At 44.8% G+C, this 21,332-nt stretch overlaps 1 protein-coding gene across 1 annotated transcript; it reads left to right on the top strand.

Annotated features, from left to right (window-relative positions):
• Positions 1-6,154: 6,154 nt before the first annotated feature.
• Positions 6,155-15,770, top strand: LOC132322141 (thioredoxin). The gene is made up of 5 exons (XM_059836443.1): positions 6,155-6,287; positions 12,421-12,525; positions 13,161-13,220; positions 14,039-14,104; positions 15,556-15,770. Exons 1-5 carry the CDS (start codon positions 6,264-6,266, stop codon positions 15,616-15,618), a joined length of 318 nt encoding a protein of 105 aa, XP_059692426.1. The 5' UTR covers positions 6,155-6,263; the 3' UTR covers positions 15,619-15,770.
• The last annotated feature ends 5,562 nt before the right edge of the window (positions 15,771-21,332 follow it).

The raw sequence follows: 21,332 nt of genomic DNA, 5'->3' as shown, positions 1-21,332 counted from the left end.
GTGAAAGTTTTCATAATAGGGGGCCTACAGGGGTGGCTTCTGTGAGAAGCTGTTAGAAGCTGCCCCCATGTCTGATGGAGCCAATGCCAGCTGGCTCCAAGATGGATCTACCACTGGCCAGACGTGAGCCTGTCAGCAAAGCTGCTAGCACTGAAAACACCAAGGTCAGTGAAAGAGAAGGAGGAGGAGGTGCTCCAGACACCAGAGCAGAGATTCCTCTGAAGTCTTTGGTGAAGACCACAATATGGCAATCTCTGCCACTGTGCCCCATGGGAGTTCATGGTAGAGCAGAACCTACAGGACCAGCAGTCTGTGGAGGACTTCATGCCCAGAGCAATTGGATGCCCAGGGGAGGCTGAGACACCATGGGAAGCTCATTCTGGAACAGGCTTCTGGCAGAATTTGTGGAGCCATGGAGAGAGGAGCCTGGCACAGGTTTGTTGGCAGGACTTCTCCCCCCGCTCAGGGAACCCTAGCTGGAACAGTCTGTGCTTAAGGAATGGCACCCCAAAAAGGGACCAACACTGGAGCAGTTCAGGAAGAACCCACACTGAAGAAACTCCTGGAGGACAGTCTCCCATGGGAAAGAAGGGAGGGATGGGAAATGATGTTTTAAGGTTTGTTCCTATTTCTCATTATCCTGTTTGTGATTTTAACTAGCAATACATTAATTTCCCAAAACTGAGGCTATTCTGCCGATGACAGTAACAGCAGTCTGTCCTCAACTCAACCCACAAGACTTTTGTTATAATTTCTCTCCCCTCTGCAGTTCAGACGGGGGAGTGATAGAGTGGCTTTGGGAGCCAGCCAAGGTCAACCCGCCACACCTGGAAGCAAAACACACACCAACCACTTTGTCCTTTATGTAGACACCACATACACATTTATTCTTCATGGCCTGCTTCCTCGAAGACTTCTCCACATGTGTATCTCCACATGTCCTGAAACACCAGTGTTTGCCTGTTATATAAGGCCAAATCAGCAGGTACTGTCCCCCAGACAAAGTGTTATGAAAATGCGCATGTCCCAAAAAAGCAAAAATATCTCATCTCCTCTCCAGGAGTTTCCTGGTCTCCCATTCTGCATATACCCAGCACAAGCACAGCAACCACAAAGTGCTAAATTTCAGCTTCATGCTTTTGCACAGCCTTGAAATTCTCTTTTCCTCTTTGTCCACTGCTGTCCTTAAGGTCAAGAGCCTTGAAATACCCCCCTGTGCCCCAAAGAGTCTTGCTCCTTAGTAGCAGCAGGGGACATTTGGCACAGACAGATTTAGCATCATTCCCCAGGAAAATGAAGGATTTCCTAAAAAAAGGATGCGGTTCTCTAGGAAAAAAACCCCCAAATATATACAACATTGTCTTGTAGAAAAAATTGCAGGTCTGCTTGCTCCAGCCTGTTCTGCTATCCAAGGAAGAACAGAGGCTGAGAGCATGGAGGAGATGACTGAGTTAGAGACACTTAAGGCAAATACACAACATGTGTTTGTCTTGACATGTGACCTGAAGTGACCCGATACTAGAGAGTGCAGATGAGCATTCCCATGTTTGCAGACCTCCTGTCAGGGTACCTTCCTTTGTGGAGACCCAGAACATGTCATAAACCCAGGTGAGCTCACAGAAGCTTTCTTTAAAAAAGAAAAACAGGCTCCTTCTAATACAAGTCCCAAAAGTAGCAGCTTCATCAGCTCTGGAGTGTTTTGAAATTCTTTTCTCCAAAGAACTTAGTAAAAATGAAACAAAAATGAGTGTGAGGGAAGTAACATGGATGTTTGCTTGATTCCCAGAAATGCTTTGTTAACCCACATCCCCACATGGTAAGGGGAGATGAACTGTGGCCAAGATCTTTATTCCTTTTTTTTTTTTTTTTTTTTTGGGGGGGGGCACATTTTACTCAACTTCTCTTTTTTAATCAGACATGCTACACCAAGCATTCAAAAGACTCCAGGCAATTACATCTGCAGTACATTAGCCTGGGAGAGAGAAAGAAGCATGTTTCCTCTGTGACTTATGCTGGAACAACACCAAGCACACCCATCCAATTATTAAACATTTATTGCACCTTTAATACGTCAGTTACAAAAGCAAAATCTTCCAGAAAGGCAGGCTGGAATGAAAGGGAAAGTACAATTAAAGATTGCTGCTTTGTTGCAGTGTCAGGGCCAGGTGTTACACTCTCAATTTCCATCGCAAGACACTGGCAATAACCTTGCTTTCCTATGGTAAAATCTGATGCTGCTATGGCTGCAGATTGTTGCTTCCAGCAGCTTCCTCATTTCTGCAACTGGATGCAGAATTTCTTAATGCTGGACATGACTGACCATCTGTGCCATGGCTGTAGTATTATTATCCTTGTGCCTTCTACTGAATGACACATTTGAGTGGTCAGGAGACTTAAAAGTGGTTTTAGGACACAGAAATTTGTCTTAGATATGCTCATGGGAGCTCGGAGAGGTTAACTTGCAAGAAGTTAGCACAAGCTGCTAGATCTAGTTTCCTGCTCTTTCTTTCCTTTTCCATTTCCTTTGTTCTTCCTCTTCTTCCTTTTCCATTATTTCCTTTCCCATTTCCTTTGTTCTTCCTTTTTTTTTTTCCCTCTTATTTCACGTTTCCTCACTCTCCACTGCATGCCTATGGAACACCAGTGACTATTGTGTGCCAGAGTCCAAAGCCTATCAAGAGCAGTTTTTGTTGGTTAATGCTTTGCAACACCACACTCAGGATGTCCAGCTGTAGACCTCCAGTGTGCCTTGGGTCTCATCACTCCATGACGTTTCCTCCACCCACCAACACGCACTGGCATACAAAGAAGAAAAGACAAAGCAAGCCCTTGAAAGGAGATTCATGGCTCCAAAGCCTTTAAAAAACAGGCAGGAAAACAGATCTGGAAAGCCATGTGGAGCTGGGGGGAGCACCACACCAGGACCATGTGTCACAGCTCTGCCTCATTCATCCAGATGGACACCATGATTTACAACCTGCCTCACTGGTCATTCTGTCAGGGATTACTGCTGCCCACCTTTCCTACCCTGCTTCCCACCTCTCCCAGCAGCTCAGAAAAAACTGAAACTGTAATTTGCTTAGCCTCCCAAACCCTACTGCAGGTCTGACCCTGAGCACAGCTTGAGTTTACCTCCAGCTGTGGGTGAAGTGCTTCCCTACTGCTTGCCCATGTTGCTCTCATCTAGGAGGTGACAGAAATCAACACAAGCAAAGGCCCAAAAAATAAAGGATGCCTTCCATCACGGGAGCCTTTTTAAAGGTGACTAAACAAGGCAAATTGAATTCCCACCTGGATGTTTGTGATGATTGTGGCATAGCATGTGCTCTCCAAAAATACAGTCCTTTTTACTGGCCTACACCTAAGTGGTACTGATTAATTCTCTTAAGGGCACCTAAATTTAGACCTTCTGACTTCCTCTCACACATGTTTTCCACACATCCAAGGAGTGTGGCAAATATATACTTATAGTGCATAGGTGGGTCAGGCATTTGTCTATGTCTCCAGACCCTCTGCAAGAGAAACTATCTAGGGACTGATTTTTGAAGCTCACATTGCCTTTCCACTCTGTTCCTCCTCAGGCCACATTTTCGGACTTTCAGAAGCAAGCAAACACACATTCCTGATAGTCTTTCAGTGCTTCCTGGTTCTCTGCCAGCCCACATTTGCAAAGAGCCATCTATTGGCCACTATCCTATCCACTGACTCCTGGGTATGACACATCATACAGCAGTCTGCTGAAGCATGAAATTCACGTGATTTTCAACTTCTCCACAGTCAACTCGCATATTTTTAACATCCAGTCTCCATCAGCCTGGAGGAGAGAAGTATGTTGCATTTGTGGTTGTGAGGAAGGTGGGTGGGAGTGAAGGCACATGAGAAGCTGAGGCCACTATGGTTGAGTGATTGTGTACATGGGACAGCTACAGCGTTGTTGAGCTAAACAATGAGACATTCCACAGTTTAAAAAACAAAATACAAAAATAATAAGAAAACAGGGTGTGTTTTCTGGGGCTGTAGATTTTTTCCCCCCATTTAGAGGACACACATTCCTCTGTACCATTTTTATTATGTGCTGTCATGATAGTAATTACTACAGTCTAAGAATCAAGTACAGATCACATAAATTATATTACTGTCCAGTTATTTTAGGCATCCATACAACAATCCTACAGCAACATTTTGGACTTCAAACTGCTGTATGCCTAAGCCTGTCAAGTCAAGCAACTGTGAGCACAGCAGGAGACAAGCAGCCATACATGGCACCTGAGAAGGGATACACCTCTACTTCTAGTTTAGAAAGGGTTTACCCCCCCACACTTGCCTTTAGAAAGTTGTTGGTTTCTAAGAATTTATTATCTGGGTGGGTTGTTCCCTTCCTTTGCTTGCACTGGCTTCTGCACGAGCCACATGATGCTTGGCTGAGGTGGGGCATTCAGGAGTTGGACTTTGAAGGCAGTCTGGGCTTCTCATTTTATCCTGCCAGGCAGCTGGTTGTAGAGCAAGGTGCCTTGGCTGATGAGGAATTCCTGCTTTCTCTTGAGCCATTGGCAGCAGCTGCACCTCCCCAAAGCAGCACAGGGCACATGTACCAGATGTGTCTCCCTGTCAGCCACAGGGCACAAGGACACGGGAGCAGCAGGGACCAGCTGGAGGAAGCTGGAAGAAAATATGAATGCCAACAGAAATCACCAAGCCTTCACGGTGCTGCCTCTCACCCACAGGCATCCTGTCTCCTCTAGTGATGCCACCAAAGAAAAAAAGGGGATGCTTATGGCATCTAATAGAAGGGGGAAGAAGCAGGGAGATTCAAAATGTTTCCGGCAGACAAAACCTATCAGGTCTGAAAAGACCTAGACAGGAGGTGGCCTGCTGTGGTGCAACTTAAGTTGAGCAAAGGGGATGCAACCACAGGGCCAGAAAAGAGCTTGCTAGTTCTGCTGCAGTAGTATGCCACACACTTAATAAAATTCCAAAATAAAAAATTACTCAGTTTCCACCACAAGTAAAGCAACATATGAGAGCACATCCTGTTGGGATGGGTTGGTACCTGTATCCAAGGCAAACTGTCTTTTGTTTTCTTTTTCTTTTTAAGGAAGAAGTGTATTTTTTTAATCCAGGACCTGCACTGTCTTCTCATCATCTGCTCAGCTGTATCCCAGAGCAAATCTTTCACAGGCTGGTAACCCAGCTGCTAAAACCTGCAGAAACAGCCCATTCATAACCCACCTGGCACCAATATCCCAACGCCTAACCTTTCCTGTGGCCCGTGCAGTGGGAGCTGGAGTCAGCGACGTCCAGAGTCCAACATTAAACCCTACCAGCCCAACAGAAGGAGAGCAGGGCTGTGGCAGACCTGTTTTGCACTGTGGGGTGGGCAGTGGTGCAGCATGCGGTGAAACAAAGGATGTCTCCAAAACACTGAGAAATAAACAAGACAGACGAGAACTTAAGGTTCCACCAAAGAGTCCGTCCCCTGGGATGGGAAGGCTAAGTTGTTCCTACGAGGAGTCTTTCTGGTCCTGGCTGAGTCCCTCCATGAGAGGAGACGGTCAGTGTTTAATGCCGGGCAAGCACCGCTCGCCTCGCTGAGCCTTCTGCGCTGCAGAAGGGCCCACATCACACAGAGAAACGGCGCCACTCCGTGCTTTTGGTGGTGGGAAGGAAAACAACAAGGGGAAAAAAGAAAAATATTCCCGTGATTTATTCCCGCCTTCCAGCTTTGCAGCAACCCCACTCTGCCCGCATTACGGCCAACACCAGCTCCCTTTCTCGTAAGGCGAGCAAAACGCCGCGTCAGGCAGGGCCGCTCCTCGGGGGGACGCGGCGGGGGGGGGGAGGCCAAGCACTTCCTGCTCATCGTTACACAGCACTTTTCCAACCTTCCTGGGCTTTCCTTTCTTCCGCTGCTGCTGCTGGTTCCCCCTGGCAGCCGGCAGGGACGCACTCTCCCCTCCCGGCCGTGGCTGCGGGCGCGGCTAGAGCCGACCCGCGCCCCTCGCCGCCTCCCCTCAGCGGGGCCCCCGCGACCCCGGTCCCCAGCGGCGCCGAGGGCGAGGGCGCGCGGGGAGCGGCAGGAGGCGGGGCGGGCCCTGCGCATGCGCGGCGCGGCGCGGCGCTGGGCATAAAAAGGCGGCAGGGGCGGCGCGGGAGAAGCGCTGGGACGGCGGGAGGCGAGGGAGGAAGCCGAGCTTAGTGCGGGGACGAAGCCCTTGGTTCCTTGCATTTACGCCACCGACCCTCCGTTCCCAGCCGTCGCCGCTATGGTGAAGATCGTGGGCAGCCTGGTGAGTCCGATGGTCGAGGCGGCCATGTCCTTTCGCCGTGAGAGGGGCGGACGGCGGGACGAGCATCACTCCCCGGCGGGCGGGCGAACGGGGAGGGAGCGCTACCGGGGGCAGCGTGGCAGGCGGGGAGCGGTGCTCGGGCTGCCCTGGGCTCTCGAGAGGCCTTGGCCTGTGGGAGATGGCGGGTGAGAGCCCGTGTGCTGCCCGGGCAGGCGGAGCCTGCTTCGCCCATGCGGCGGGAGCGAGGGAAGCCGCGCGGAGGGCTCGGCCAGACCGGAGGGGAGGAACAAATAACTGCGCGACCTGAGGCTTCGGGGAGTCTGGATGAGCAGAGGGGTGATGCAATTTCACGTTATGACGGATTGCTGCTCACTGCACTCTAAAGTCTTAAGGAGAAGGTTTCGTTTCTCAAGCGGGCTGCAGCGTAGTAGAGAACGGGAGGAGACGACACAGTCCTAAGCTGCGTCAGGGGAGATTCAGGTTGGATCTCAGAAATTCCTCAGGTAGGAGGAATTTCTTAAAATACAGGGTGATTGGGCGTTGGAATGGGCTTCACAGGGAGGTGGTTGAGTCACCATCCTCGCATATGTTTAAAGAACTGGACGTGGCACTGTGTGCCGTGGTGTTGGCTCACAGCTTGGACTCTATGATATCGGAGGTCTTTTCCAACCTAACAGATTTTGTGATTCAATACCTTAAATTAGCAGTCCTGATTTGCCTTATGGACTGTTAGCATGTAGGGGACCAGGTGGCTTTCTTAGAGTTTGGCCTAAGTTCTGTTGCATTTCGGGGCAGGACATCATGGAAAAGTTCATCCATTCTTGACTTGAAAGGAGCTGCTTAGAGACCATTCCCCATACTTAAACAGCAGGAGTTGCTGGCATAAGAAGTATTTCCCTTGTTATGGTGCTGTCTGACATATTCACACCCCTAATGCAGCACATTACTGTTTAGATGGTTCTGTGAACGCAAACACATCTGTGGCTCTGAGATACAAAATAGTAATAAAGCCTAGACCAACACATGGAGAATACCCTGCTGGTGATGAAATAGCATGTGGTCTTGTGCACAGCAGCTGATGTGGTTGATAGACAACAAAAGAGTATTTGTTAGCTGTAACTTAGGAACCCAAGTCTCAAAAAATATTCTCCATGCAAACTTCGCAAGCTCTTCGTTTCAGAAAAAATCCTGTTGGACTAGTCTCACCTTTTTGAACTTGAAATTTGGTGCAAGTATCAGTTTGATCTCATTTTTAAGTGTCTGCAAGTGATGATGTGTGGGCATCTTGTAAGGCCCCACAAAGTCGCTCAGCAAGGTCTTTAGCAGGGTTTACATTTGTTCTTGTACTCTGAGTTAGACATGGGAGAAATACCGTCAGGATATTCTCAAGAGGTCAAAACAACAAAAAAGACTTTACTGGCAGCTTTAGAAAATCAGGGAACCTTGGCAAAAGGTTTAGTGACATTCAGTCAGCATAATACACTTCTCAAAGCATTAACTTAGCCCACTCTAAACCTGTTTGATTTCAAGTTACTCAAAAATTCTGAGGAGAGAATTAGAAGAAGAAAATGACAGAAAAGACATTTTAAAGGGCACATATAGCTAATAACTGCTGGGTCCCAGTGGTATTCAACTGATAGAAATTCCAAGAGGAGGTAGGGTCAAGACATATGCTAGCAGCATATTTGGCCTTAAATACCCCTTGCCTCCAGTGTGCCCGTGAGTGGCAGATGCTGTGTGTCTGGGATACAGGTTCCTGGGATGGGGGGTGTGGGGCAGTGCACTGCCTCACCAGAGCAAGGCCTGGCCTGCCCCTTCCCCCACACATCTGCACCTCAAATTGTTTCAAGACCTCAGTCTTACCAGTCTGTCAGGCGTCCAAGTTTGTTTTCTAGGCTGTGCTCTTCTACAGTCAGTTCACTTTAAAAATGAAAGGCATGTCAGACCTCTCCCGCTGGACCGCAGAAGAGTTGGGATCTGATACATAAATATACAAACTAACGCTTGTGACCACAGCTCAAAAACCGGTGAATACAGGAAGCCCCTTAAGAGGGACAAAATGCCATTCAGGTCCTGGAAAGAGAATGGTGTGTGAACTCAACCTGGAATTGTTGTTCTGCTTTGTATCTCTTCCCCCTTCTCTGTTTATGGTGACACAGATGGGGCAAACTTTTGGTGTAAGTGTCGAGATTTTTGTTACACACAGGAATGGGTTAAACACGACAAGTCAAACCTGGCTCTGCTCTAAGTTAGCTAGGCTTCCACTATCCTCCTCGCTATGAGCCTTGTTTAATAGCCTGCTGTAGTTAAAGTGAACTTTAGTTGCACATTCGTGGGGAGTGGGAACTCAACAGTCATGCTGACAACAGCATTTTAACGTCAGTGACACCCAGAGTATTCAAGCACAGTGCAGCTGGGATTTGTGGATTAATTCTGGTTTTCAGTAAAACAGGTTTGTATTCTTCTCTGATACAAAGGGGAAAACCCATTCTTGCACTGTCTGCACTTCTGTGAGTGAGGGCTGGGTAGAGGTGGCCCTTTTCCCTGCACACCCCTTCAGAAACAGACTAGCTTCTGAAGAATGTCTACTTTCAAGGCACTTGACTGATCCCTCTGTAGTACCTGCTATTGCACAGAAGGAGCTGTATTGGTCGTTTTTCAGTGCCCTGAGATGAGTGACTAGTGTAACTTGTAAGAGGGTTTGGCTAGGGGACATACTGCCTTTTATAGTCAAAGCTAATGGGGTGTATAAACTTAAAAATCTGGTGCAGCCAAAGCTGTCCTCTTCATTCTAGCTGCCTCTCTTTTTATTTAGGTTAAAGAAAATGCTGAAAAATTGCAGCTTTTGCTATAAGTGATAATTTTAGAAGTGGCATGTGCTAGGGAGTTCAGGCAGTTGAACCTTAGCTTTGTTTATGCTAGCTTCTGTATTTGAAAGCCTCACTAAATTACATAGTAACCTTTGGCCATCACTCGATGACTGGACAAGTTCAAGGGTGACTTGATATATGTTGAAAATAATGTTTACAAGCAAGCTTTAATCAAATAAGCCAGATAGTGTGGACCTGTATTATCTGTTGCTGAGAGCAGCAGACTCTCTTCAGCACCATCTGAAGGAGGCCAGCAGCCTCCTTTTTGAAGCACTACCTGCTGCTGGGAACCTCTGGGGCACAAGAGGCTTTCATTATTAGGGTTTCTTATGTGGCCCTTGGGAACAGATGCCTGCTACCAATGTGTTTGTTGAAGGTAGCATGCCCTTTTCTGCTGGACAACAATACAAGTAAAATGAGGTCTTGTGTGTGCTCAGAGAGGTTGTAGTTAAATATTTAAGGAAAAAAAAGAAACAAACAGCCAAACAGCAACAACAAAAAAAACCACCACTGCAAAGAACAAACCAATATTGACCAGCATGCTAGCTGAGGTTTCCCCCAGTGAGCTGCTACCTGGAGAAAATGCTGTTTAACAAAGCTCTAAGATCCTTTCCTGCAAAGCATGACAAGTTGTCTTGTGACAGGAGGTTCCCCTACTGGAAAAAGAGATTGTTTAGTGTGACGGTGATCACAGGGGTCCCAGGATGAGGGAAGAGATGAGAAAGTTGACTCCATGTTCACAAGGCTTGACTTATTATTTTATGATATAATATATATTAAAACTATATGAAAAGAATAGAAGAAAGGATTTCATCAGAAGGCTAGCTAAGAATAGAAAAAGAATGAATAACAAAGGCTCAAACTGACCAAGATAGTCTGAGACAGGTGGACTGTGATTGGCCATTAATTAGAAACAACATCATGAGACCAATCATAGATCCACCTGTTGCATTCCACAGCAGCAGATAATCATTGTTTACATTTTGTTCCTGAGGCCTCTCAGCTTCTCAGGAGGAAAAATCCTAAGGAAAGAATTTTTCATGAAACATGTCGGTGACAATTTAGTTTTTAATAAAAAAAAACTTTGTCACTTTACAGTTAACATGAAAGACAGCTAGTGAAGTCAGCTGAACTGGTCAAGCAGCTTGTTTTTTGTTTTGCTCCTGCTAGTGTCTTCCTTCCTCCAGGGAAATAAAGCTCACTAGAAAAACTTTCAGAATGTCTCACTAATTCAGTATTTTTAAACTTGCAGGGGTAACACCTTTGGACCCAGCATCTCTTTTCACTGTCCTGCAACAATTTTGGCTCATAGTAGAGATGATTTGCAGGGTGACACCTCAGGACCAGGTCACAAGTGGTGAATGGTATATGTGACCAGCTGTAATTATGATGCTGTCCCACTTTCCCTTTGTTCTGTGCAATAACAAACCTCAGCTGTGTGGCCATATGATGAATGCATTCCAAGGCTGGCTTCCTTTAACAGAATACAAGTAATTATGCAACTGGACAGGAGACTTAGGGGTTAAAATAGGATGGTCTAACTGGCAGCTGCGGGAGGTGGATTCAATAGAGTGGTGATGTTACAGTGCAGAGGTCTGAGAAGCTGTACCAAAAATCAGTAGCAGGATTTCAAGGCCAAAAGGAGTGAGGCTTGACTGAGGAATTTATGATATAAGTACTGGGACGGAGCAGCGAGTGTGGATTGTTGTGTACAGGGACATTAAACATTGTTGGTGGGAATGGGCGCAGGAATGCATACTGTGTCAGTACAGGAGTAGGGGAACCTAGGGAGACAGGAAAACTTAACTGTTCCTATATCTTTCAGAATGAGAGGTGGTGTGGAGTGTTACTACTGGTCTTGTGACTGTCCAAGATGCAAGGATAGAAAAACCAGTATGACTGCTGTGCCTCTGAAGAAAGCTATGTGGGGAGGGAAAAAGTTTACAGGGAGATGTAATGCTGAGTGAATTTGAAATTACTGGAAGCTGTGAAGACTTTCACATAGGATTATGCATACATAAGAATCCTGCTCATGCAGGATCTCTGCTTGCTTGTCAAATATATTCATGACCAGTTTGACTTTGGCTTCTCAACTGTGAGACATTTTTTAGCTTACTAGAGTCAAACTTATTGTGGCTGATTGCAGAAGCAGGTATGGATTAGTTAACCCTTGCACTGCAAAACCAACCCCTGTGTACATCTGGCAGTAACCATACTGCTTTCAGCCAGCTGTTGCTGACAGGATTCCAGTGCTTTGCTCCATTAAGCTGGGGGGGACTAAAGCAGCTATCTTTTGAAGTTTACACTAACAGCTCTCCTGAAGCTTGATTGCCAAGGTAACAAAGTTGAAAATCATTGAAGTGGCTTGTACTTTCTTTGAAATAGACAGTATCAGAATGTAGGTGATCAGCACTTTCTACTTCTGCCTGAGACATCTGTTTGCCTTTTGTTAGGATGCAAGTATTTATTACTTTTAATGCCTTTCAGTTCTGTTAAAGCATTCACTTTTTGACCAGCAAAAATAAGTAATGGCATGTAAGATGTTTAGTCCCAAGAAATATTGTCCAGAGATGATTTGCATGACTAAGTGCAACACAGCCTTGAAGACTCAGAATAAGTATTGGGTGTTTACTTGTGTAGTCTGTATGTGTACCATTGCTTTGGATAATGTCAAATGTGGGTTCACCTAGCAAAATAACTGTCTTATGAGGTTGCTTTCAAAAACATTCTTTAGAGTAAGACACACAATATCATTTTAATGTTAGCCATTGATAGAAAAAGTCACCGGAGTGCATGGCGGTACAAAGGTTTGTGTCTGTCCTTTCCAAATTCTGCAGAGGAAAGTCTGTCCCATATGAAGATGAAAGTCTTGCTGCCAAGACAGGAATGAGAATATGGATTTTAAAATCTCTAAGGATCATATTTTGGGGATAACACAGAGCTGTCAAGCATTATAAGTAGAGAATTTCTAGCTTGTTTCCAGAATTCAATGAGTTTGACTGAGCATTGTGGTTGTTTTCTAATTGGTGAGACATAAGACACTGACTGCTGCTAGCACCAATGAAAACAATTCATGCTGAAGCACTTAGATTATGGTAGAAATAACCCAGGTAAGTGTTTTAGGCTTGCCATAATGATTAGTTTGTTAGGTCTGAGAGCAAGCCAGCATGGGGATGAGTATTGTATCATTTAGGAAAGGAGGGGGAAATCATCAATGTGTTCTTTTTTTTTTTCTTTTTTTTTTTTTTTTTTTTTTTTGGTAGGTTGAATTTGAGGCAGAACTGAAATCTGCTGGTGAGAAGCTTATAGTAGTTGATTTTTCTGCAACATGGTGTGGACCATGCAAAATGATCAAGCCCTTTTTCCACGTAAGTATTTTTTCTGGGTTTATTTTTGCATTAAATTGTATATAAATGTTGGCGTTGCTTTACAATAACATGGAGGAAAGTTCCTTTTGCCTTATGTGATTTGCCAGCATTTTCTGGAAAAGTGAGAGGTTGCAGAAGTATCTATTTTTAAGACTACCGAGTGAAATAGACTGACCATTGATATAGCTAGGAACTAAAATGAGCTTTAGCTTTTGTCCTGGTGGTTACATGCATTTTGGGTACATAGAGACCTGCCAGTTGCATTGCAGCCTTCTGTACATGGTTAATGTAACTCCTGCAGCTGCATTTAGGTGGCTGTGTTATCTCCTGATAAGGTATGAGAAGCTGTAGCATCTTTTGGTGGTCAGCTGTAGGCTGAAGAGAAGGCCTTCCACCTATGTCTCAGGATATTTTGGATCTTTGTGGGGAGAACATGTTTCTACAGACTCCTCCAGAAACAGTCTGCAGCAGAACAGAAAATTTTTGCTCTGGTAGTAAAATAGCTGCTTTAAGATAACAAAGCATGTTTCACTAGCAGTTTAAGCAGCAACAGCCTTTCAATTTATACAAATGCATCTTTTCAGGAAGCTTTCCTGTAACACTGTAACTGCATAGTTCTTTTTATTTCTTTCTAGAGTTTGTGTGAGAAGTATGGTGATGTGGTATTCATAGAAATCGATGTGGATGATGCCCAGGTAAGGTCTGGGGTGGTCATGAGGGAGGACAGCTAAGGACATCCATGCAAGTGACAGCCAAGAATTCAAAATGTCTTCACACATTTTGAATCAAAATCTGAAACAAAACAAGAGTTTACTTCAACTTAAAATTGAAACACAGGGGTTTAGCTGGAAAGAATATTTTTTTTTTTTTTTTGCAGGGAACACCTGAACAGAACAAACTAACAAACTATCTGCTGGTTATCAGCACTCTTGAAGTCTTATAGCATGTGTTGGATAACTTGGAAACAATGACCCTTTACTTTGGGAGGGAGCGTTAGTCTAAGGTCTTAAGCTGCTTTGATGCAATCTTCCTTAAACCTAATGGTTCACAACCTACTGATCTGTCTGGTCCCTCCACTGCTCTTGGCACTTTTTCCTCTTTCATTAAAAATGAAATTAGGTCTTGAATTAAGTGCAATATAATGACTGCTGTATTGCAGTTTCAGCATTGTCAAATAGGTACTTGAAAAATATCACATGGAATCCCAAGAGCTGCCATAGGGCTCTTGAGTCTTACAAGCAGACATCTGTTTTGATGCAGAAGTCTGTTTTTTTCCAAACACAGAGTACAGGTTAAGGTTTTTGCTATTGCATTAATTAAATGTTGAAGAAGGGATCTTTAAGGCTTACTTCAGGGAGATGTTAACACTGCACTGGTTTTGCTAGTGATGGACTAGCAGAAGTTCTTTTGCTTTATTTTGAGCAGCATTGGCTTTATCCTGTCACCTAGAGTGGGTTCTAATTTTAACATCCTTAAGAATGCCCAGTTGAAAATGGCTTTTTATCTCTTCCAGGATGTTGCTTCACACTGTGATGTGAAGTGCATGCCAACGTTCCAGTTCTACAAGAATGGAAAGAAGGTAGGCTCTGCTGTTCTGGAACTGGAGCATGCAAGCTATACACTTGAAAGAAGATTGGGAGTGTTGGACTACTTAGTCTGCTTTCTCTTGATTGTGTCTCTATGGTACCACTACCATTAAGACACTCTCACTTGTTTGAGAGCAAACAAGTTCATCTTAGTACCACAGCAAATGTAACCAGCAGTTAACTGGTGATGCAAACTGACTTGTTCACAGGTAGTGAACTGAGTTAGTTACAGGTCAATCTTACAGACAACTTCATGGGAGACAGTGGGGTGAGATGTCTGTGTTAAGACTGCTGGTCTGCCTGCCTAGCACCCTGCCTTTTACTTGGCCAGTGTTTGTTGTCTGGATGCAGCTTGTGTTGAAGAGAGAAATTACTATAGGTGCCTATGGAATCCCGCCCAAACAGAAGTCTCTAACCTGGTTGAGGCTATATACAACAAACAACTGTTTAGTTTATTTCACAGAGAGGCTGTATAACCTTTGAAGTGAAGGTCCTGTCCCTGTTTAAGACTGGGCAGACCTCTTTTGTCTGCACTGCCAAGAGATGGATGAGATAGGATGCAGATTGTGCTCTGACAGCAGAGTGGGCTGCCTGTGCAGGATAGTTTGAGTAGCTCTCTGCATGAACTTGCTAAGCTGAATGTGTTGTCTTAGGCTTTTAGTTTGCTAAGCAAGCTGAAGGTGGACTTTTCTGAAGGAAAACAGTGCTTTAGGTGCAAGTTTTATGGCTGAAGGCAATGGAAGTGATGTTGGATAGCTGAGTGTCACAGGTAGGGTGTCTTTCAGTTCAGTATGAGGTCAGTATGAACCTTTGACAGTTCTGTTAGGGTAAACTTCTGCAACTTCATGATGTCATTGGAAGAATTGAGATTATAGCTTGACTGTCAATGTGTGGCTTTTTGTATCAAGCAAGAAGTTTCATGGCCGGTAGTGTAGTCTGCTCTCTGCCTGCCATCCCTGTAGATAAAGAAGGACATAGCTGTTGTTTTAGAGGCAACATTCATCTGCTGTCTCAATCTTTCTGCTCTGTAAGTTGCAAGATCATTTCTCACAGGAGAAGCCAGGCACAGGGGTAGGTCATTTGGAACAGTCCTTCCAAACTTGACTGGTAGGGTCCTGAGGAACTCAAGGTGACTTTGAGCTGCCTCTGATATGTGGGGACCTTCAGAGTCCCTTTAAGCCTCTTTTTGAGTCTTACATAATATTGATCCAGGATTAATGGTAGTCTGGAAGTGAAGTTTGATAGTCTTCTGTATCAACTTTTGCATTAGTTGAATTGAGAAGGAAATAAATATGTAAACATATGTAAAATACTCTGTTTTTGAGAGTGGGAAAAATTTTCGTTTTTAGCAGAGTTGAATAGGTGTGTATGTGACTTGATGCTATGCAACTAATGTTAAGAAGCATTAAATGCAGGAGTTCTAAAAATCAGTCTCTCTTTACAGGTCCAGGAGTTCTCTGGGGCCAATAAAGAGAAGCTGGAAGAGACCATTAAAAGTCTAGTCTAATCTCCAGCCATGAAGACATTGAAGAGTGACTGCTTTGGCTAAATTACAGCCTGCAACTTTTCTACTTAAAAATAAACAAACTAGCTAGATTAAATGGTGCAAACTATCTTCTTGGTCCATGTAAATGAGTAAAATAAAGTATGAACTCTTCACTTTTGGGTATTGCTGTGTGTTTAACAAAAAGCTTGAATTTCATAATGTCAGGTGAGTGTAAGGTTTTGCTATGTTAAAAGGGTACTGTCTATACAAAGACTTCTCAAAGGCAACTTCATCTACTGTTGGTTTAGGATCCATGACAGTTGCTTTAGGAGGAGTCTGCTGCCACCCTACTGAGATGGTAGTCACTATGCTATAATCTAGTTTACAAATACCAAAAGAGGAGTTGGAGAAAAGAGGGTAGTCACTGGGTGGGATACTTCTTTCTTTCATTACATCTTTTTAGTTAAAATATTTTTTAAATGTTTCAAGCTGCATTTTAGAGTTCAAAGCTAAGACTTGTCCTTCCAGAGCATTATACCAGTCCTACTATGGAAGTGCATGGTAGGACTTGGACTTGCTGTCTTTCTGCCTTTTCAATTTGCCTTGCCATTTGTATGAGTACCTTCTGGTTCTATTAGTAAAGAAGTTTGTTTAGTCTGAGTTGGGCTGCTTTGTTTCTACGCAATAGTCTGGAACAAATGACTGAAGAAGTAAAACTTGTAATGTCTTATAGTCAAGAGAATTTTAGATTTATGTACTCTTGTAATTTTCATTTGATTGCAATGTTGCACTCTCAGGACACGTTAGACACTGTGTTGGACAGTAAACTGGACTCTGGTCCTCCAGTCTTGAATCAGGCTGTCTGGATGAATGCTGACTTGCCAGCCTTTTAATACCTGCTATTCACCTACTCTTGGCACTGTAACCAAGGGGAACAGTGTTTTTTCTGCTGTATCAAAATGGCTTCCTTGCTGGCTTGGATTTCCTGTACAAGAGCTCAGTGACAAGGGAACAGGGCTGTAGCTAGCAGCGAGTACAGCTTAGTGAGCTGTGCTGCTCTCTGAGTATCCCCTCATGGAAAAGCTAGATTTCCTGCTGCATATGCAGACAATGTGGAATGAATGAGCCTCTTGTCTTTGTGGTAGGAAACTCACCCATGACTCAGCGTTACACTCACTTCACAAGCATGCATGAATTTCTTGATTGCTCTGGAGGACTGAGGGCCTTGAACAGCTTAATGTATATGTTCCTAATTTGAAACAAGATTTTTCTAGTCCAAGAAGTGGTCACACCCTTTACTTGAGAGTGAGCCATCAAGGCTCTTCTTGGATGTAAGTTCTGAGTTGTGATTATGCAATGAGAAGAACATGGAAAATATTTTCCATGTAGTTCTGGCTATTTGACTAAAAGAGGTGCAACTGCATGTTTGAACTGATCAAAGGTAAATGGGAAATCACTACCCCAAGTGGTGCCATTAACAGACTTGTGAGGAGAGAAAAAAAATGAAGCTGCAGCAAGACTGCACTATGAACACGCACTATCTGCAAACAAGCATTGCTTTTGAAAGCCATTTCTGCATGGCCTACTTATTCCCTTCAGGTAGTAACTGTGAACAAGCATGGTTTAAAAAAATTCCTCCTGAAGGTTCCAGATGAAGTTCAGCAAGAGGCCCTGGCATCCCACTTCAGCCTTAAGAAATGATACTGCAGTGTGCTGCAACATACAGTATATTTCTGCTGAGGCAAGACCAGACCAGGTTGTTGCAGGGGAAAGGTGTGGTCAGTGGTGCTTTGTTGCTTGTGTGTTGAGTTTAACTTAAGACTTTGTTCAGTTTTTTAATAAAATGATACTCTGCAGTAGCCTTGGACAATCCAGGTGACAGTGACTGGAAATTCAAGTCGTGATTGGAAAGACCAGAATAGCTGGAATACCTCTTGTGCTGAAGCAAGGGGTGCAAAGCAGTTCTTAAAAGGGCAGTGAGTTCAGCTTCCATTGCTGCAGTATATTCCCCTCCCAAGAGCTGGTATGTAGGCATACTGTGATGAAAATAAATTTCATAGCCTAATTTGAAAGATGTTCTTTAAGGCTTGGCTCTTAAAAGAATACACAGTGAGGATCTCTATGTTAGGTAAACTTTCTCTTTAAGGGAAACAACACATGGTCCTCAAATGCAAAGTTATACCAGAATTTGACTGTAGTTGGTCCTTGTCATTACAAGTGATGGAAAGCAAAGCCTATGCTTTGTTCTGGTTGTATGTAAGGAGCCTGGGCTCCTAGAGCTCAAGTGCCCCTACTGGGAGGAGAGAACCCTAGTTCAGGATGGGAACTGGCTTGAATCTTTCAACAGGCAAAGGTGGGTGTTTCAGTCTTTAACAAGCCTCGGTATAGCAAATAAACATTTTGTTCTGAATGGAATGGGTATGAGTATTCTTGCAAAAGCCTAGGGCATATGCCCTCTCACAAGTATTAAGTAATGATACTTCACAGAGAGCTGGGTGGGTGCATTTTTTTGGTTTTTTTTGTGTGAAGGTGTGAGGCCAGTATTGCTATGTGCCAGGCAGTAGCGCAGCATTCACTCTTTCATTAAACTCTGTGGTCTGCTTCTTGCATGAGCAGGATTGGCTGCTTTGATCCAATGATCTGCAAAGATGCCTGTAAGAGGGAAGTGGGTAGGTAGCCAACTGACTTGAATGTTTGGTAGACCTGATGTACATGGCAGAGAAAAAACAACATAGAAAGGTTTCTTTTGGGAATAAGGGTTTCAGGAAGAAGTTCTTGCCCCTCAGGCAATGACTGCAGTCTGTGTCATTTGGCTATGAAATGGCTGGGATCTGTCCCTTGCTGTCAAACAGGAAAAACAAGATGTTTTTGTCTGCAGGCCTGTTACATAGTTTGCTTATAATGGGCTGGTCAACAGGAAGAGAAGTACTTCCTTGAGTATAGCAATTAAAACACATAGCTGGAATAATTAGGCTTAATGAGAAAGGACTAACATGAAAGGAAGGGCCAAGGGGGCGGGGGGGTCACAGTGAGTGGACATGTGAACTGCTTTTGATTAAACTGCAGTGGCATAGTGACACTCCTTACCTCCATCCAGGGGTTCTGAAAGGCCTGTTGTGCACTTGGGGAAGCGTGAGGAGCTTAACCACCCACGACTCAGATCTCTTGCAGCAGTCAACCTAACTGCAACTCCAGCTAGCCATCTGCTTTCCCTTCTTTCCTTGACCTGAATGAAGACTTTAATTCCTCTCTGAAATGACTCCAGTAAGAGTATTGGTTATAATTTCAATGTTTAATTTCTTAACTGTTTGTACATTAAAACTAGCTGGATAAAAAAACATACTTTTTTTTTTTTTAAACAATGCCAACAAACGAATAGCAGCTCCTCTGTGCTGTGCTCGATTGACATGCAGATTTCAGCCACCAAAGGAATTGGCTTGAGGAGCATACTGTTGAAATCCTTACCGGATTAACTCTGTTGAGCTAGTCCCTGGCCCTTGGTGAAGGGTTGGAGAGTCTGACCTGGTGAAGGTGTCTTACAAGATGCTTTTTCTCATATGCTCTTGTTCCTTTCTCGCTACCACTATAATTTAGAGCTTTTATTTAAACTCACATATCACAGAAGGCTTGGCTTTGGCCATTGATTAAGCCCCCTTTGGAGCTGGCTGTCACTGGGTGTATCTGATGTGGTGGCAGCTTCTGGTCCTCACCAGAAGTCACCCCTGCAGCCTCCCCAGTATCAAAACCTTGGTAAGATTGAACTAGGTGAGTTTGAGAAACTTGAAAACACCTGAACAGATACTGGAGATGGACAGCCACCTGAAATGCAGTTTTCCCTCCTATGGTCCAGGTTAGTAGAGAAAGTGAGGGAGGCATGGGAGCTGCACCAAGTTCTATTTCTACCTGCAGCTGACAAACACAAGCTTGTGCCATGCAGATCGCCACAAGGTGGCCACGGCTGTCTGTGAGTTTTATACAGTGTGTATAGGCACAGGCAGGCTCTGTGAATGCCTTGTGCTTGTAGCTCTCTGACAGTGCTGGGGTGATGGCTGTACCTTGAGATAATGGGCTAGAAGGGAATGCATGGGGGAAGGCGGGCTCCTACTATCCTGGTGGCACCATCTGCCTGGCTTACAGGACTTTGTCATGGATGTAACAGAGGTATAAACAGACTCTAGGGAGTGGTGAAGCTAAGCATTAGAAGGCATAGAAGGAGTCTAAAACTTGGCTTGGGTCATCTCCCCCCTACTTGAATAAATCCACGACATTTGCTCAGGGAGACAATGAAGTCTGGTATTTCAGCATTCTTTGTTTCTAGCTCCTCTGAGTGGGACAACTGGGGGAGAGCAAGGACGCACACCATGAACAGTGCTGTATCTGTTAATCCTTCTGATAAGGGAAACACAATGGGCAGTTTGCAGGATCACTCCAAAGGAGGCTGAGCCCACACTGAGCTAGTAATGATGGGTTGAGGATAGGGACAGGAGACATCTCCCTACTCTGTAGGTTATGGCCAGCAGCAAGCTAATCTGTCTGGAGCAGATGGTAGAGGTGAACATTTAAAGTAAGGGGTCATAGGAGCAAGATAAAAGCAAAGGATCAGAGGTATGGCTTGCTTGCCATACAGGCAGAGGTGGCGGCAGGTTTAAGGTTGGATTTGATCCAGCTGGGGAACAGATCTCACCTCACATAGAAATGGATGCTGTGGCTGGGCCATGGTGTCTCATGACCCTCCTTGGGCACTGACCATGAGAGAAGCCCATGAGGCAGCGATGGATTCCAGGGATAGCTCCCTGGTTTCAACAGCCTACAGCCCTTCGCAACAATTCCCAGTGCTTCCTGAGGCCACCTTTGGTGTGGCAGGCCATGGTGAACTCCTCAAGGAGGCACCCACTATGTCCTAAGCTCAGACAAGTTATTGCCACCAGCTCCAGCTTGATGTTGCTTAGGAACAGGACATAAAAGTTGCATATTTACTAGCCTGGAACAACTCTAGAGACTGCTTCATATTGCACAGGCAAGCACAAGGCATTAAGCAGTTAAACCACTACTCTAGAAATAATGATATGTATAAATGAAGAGCTATTTAGCCAACAAATTATGAAGCCTGCAGCTGTTTACATTTAAGATAAAATAAACTCTTCCTCTTGCTCTCAAATATTCCATCCTCAATTAACTGGGATATTAAAGTCTCAAGAATCCCACTGCCACCCTACCTGCGAACTGTAACTTAAGTAATGGCACAAACATAACCATGTGGACTGGAGGAAAGCAGCAGAAAAAGACCAGAGATGAGTATCAGATAGCCACAGCTGCAAAGTGAAGAATGACCACTGCACCCTGGGCAGTGCTGACATCCTTTTCCACCTCTGCAGACACACACAGCGGAGAACTGCTGAACTGACCCAGCCCCAGGCAAGCCCTTGCAACACCTTCTGATAGCCAGTGGGACCACTGGAGCTCACCCCTTCCCAGCAAGCCTATAAGATCAGCTGCAGAGTGATACTGTTAGAAGAGGGGGTGCCTGGCAGAGTGCTGCTCACAGGCCCTGTGCAGCTGTCAGAGGAGAGGCTGGACTGCCTGCAGGTACTACCCATGCTCTGCCCCTAAAAACACACAGAGCCATGTACTGGCAGAAAAGCCAATCCCAGCAACACGTTGCTGCGTCTTTGTTCTAGTCTGGACCTTGGCACCTTGTTAGCTTCATTATCCTGTCTGTACTCATAGGATTAGCT

Source organism: Haemorhous mexicanus, chromosome Z, assembly GCF_027477595.1.
Source record: "Haemorhous mexicanus isolate bHaeMex1 chromosome Z, bHaeMex1.pri, whole genome shotgun sequence".
Taxonomy (NCBI): Eukaryota; Metazoa; Chordata; class Aves; order Passeriformes; family Fringillidae; genus Haemorhous; species Haemorhous mexicanus.
This window is presented reverse-complemented; position numbering and strand designations above follow the sequence as displayed.

Bases quoted from the DNA above. Each gene is read 5' to 3' on its own strand.
- LOC132322141 (XM_059836443.1), top strand. From the start codon at position 6,264: ATGGTGAAGATCGTGGGCAGCCTG. The intron at 12,526-13,160 runs GTAAGTATTTTT...ATTTCTTTCTAG, and splicing joins TGATCAAGCCCTTTTTCCAC to AGTTTGTGTGAGAAGTATGG. The intron at 13,221-14,038 runs GTAAGGTCTGGG...TATCTCTTCCAG, and splicing joins TCGATGTGGATGATGCCCAG to GATGTTGCTTCACACTGTGA.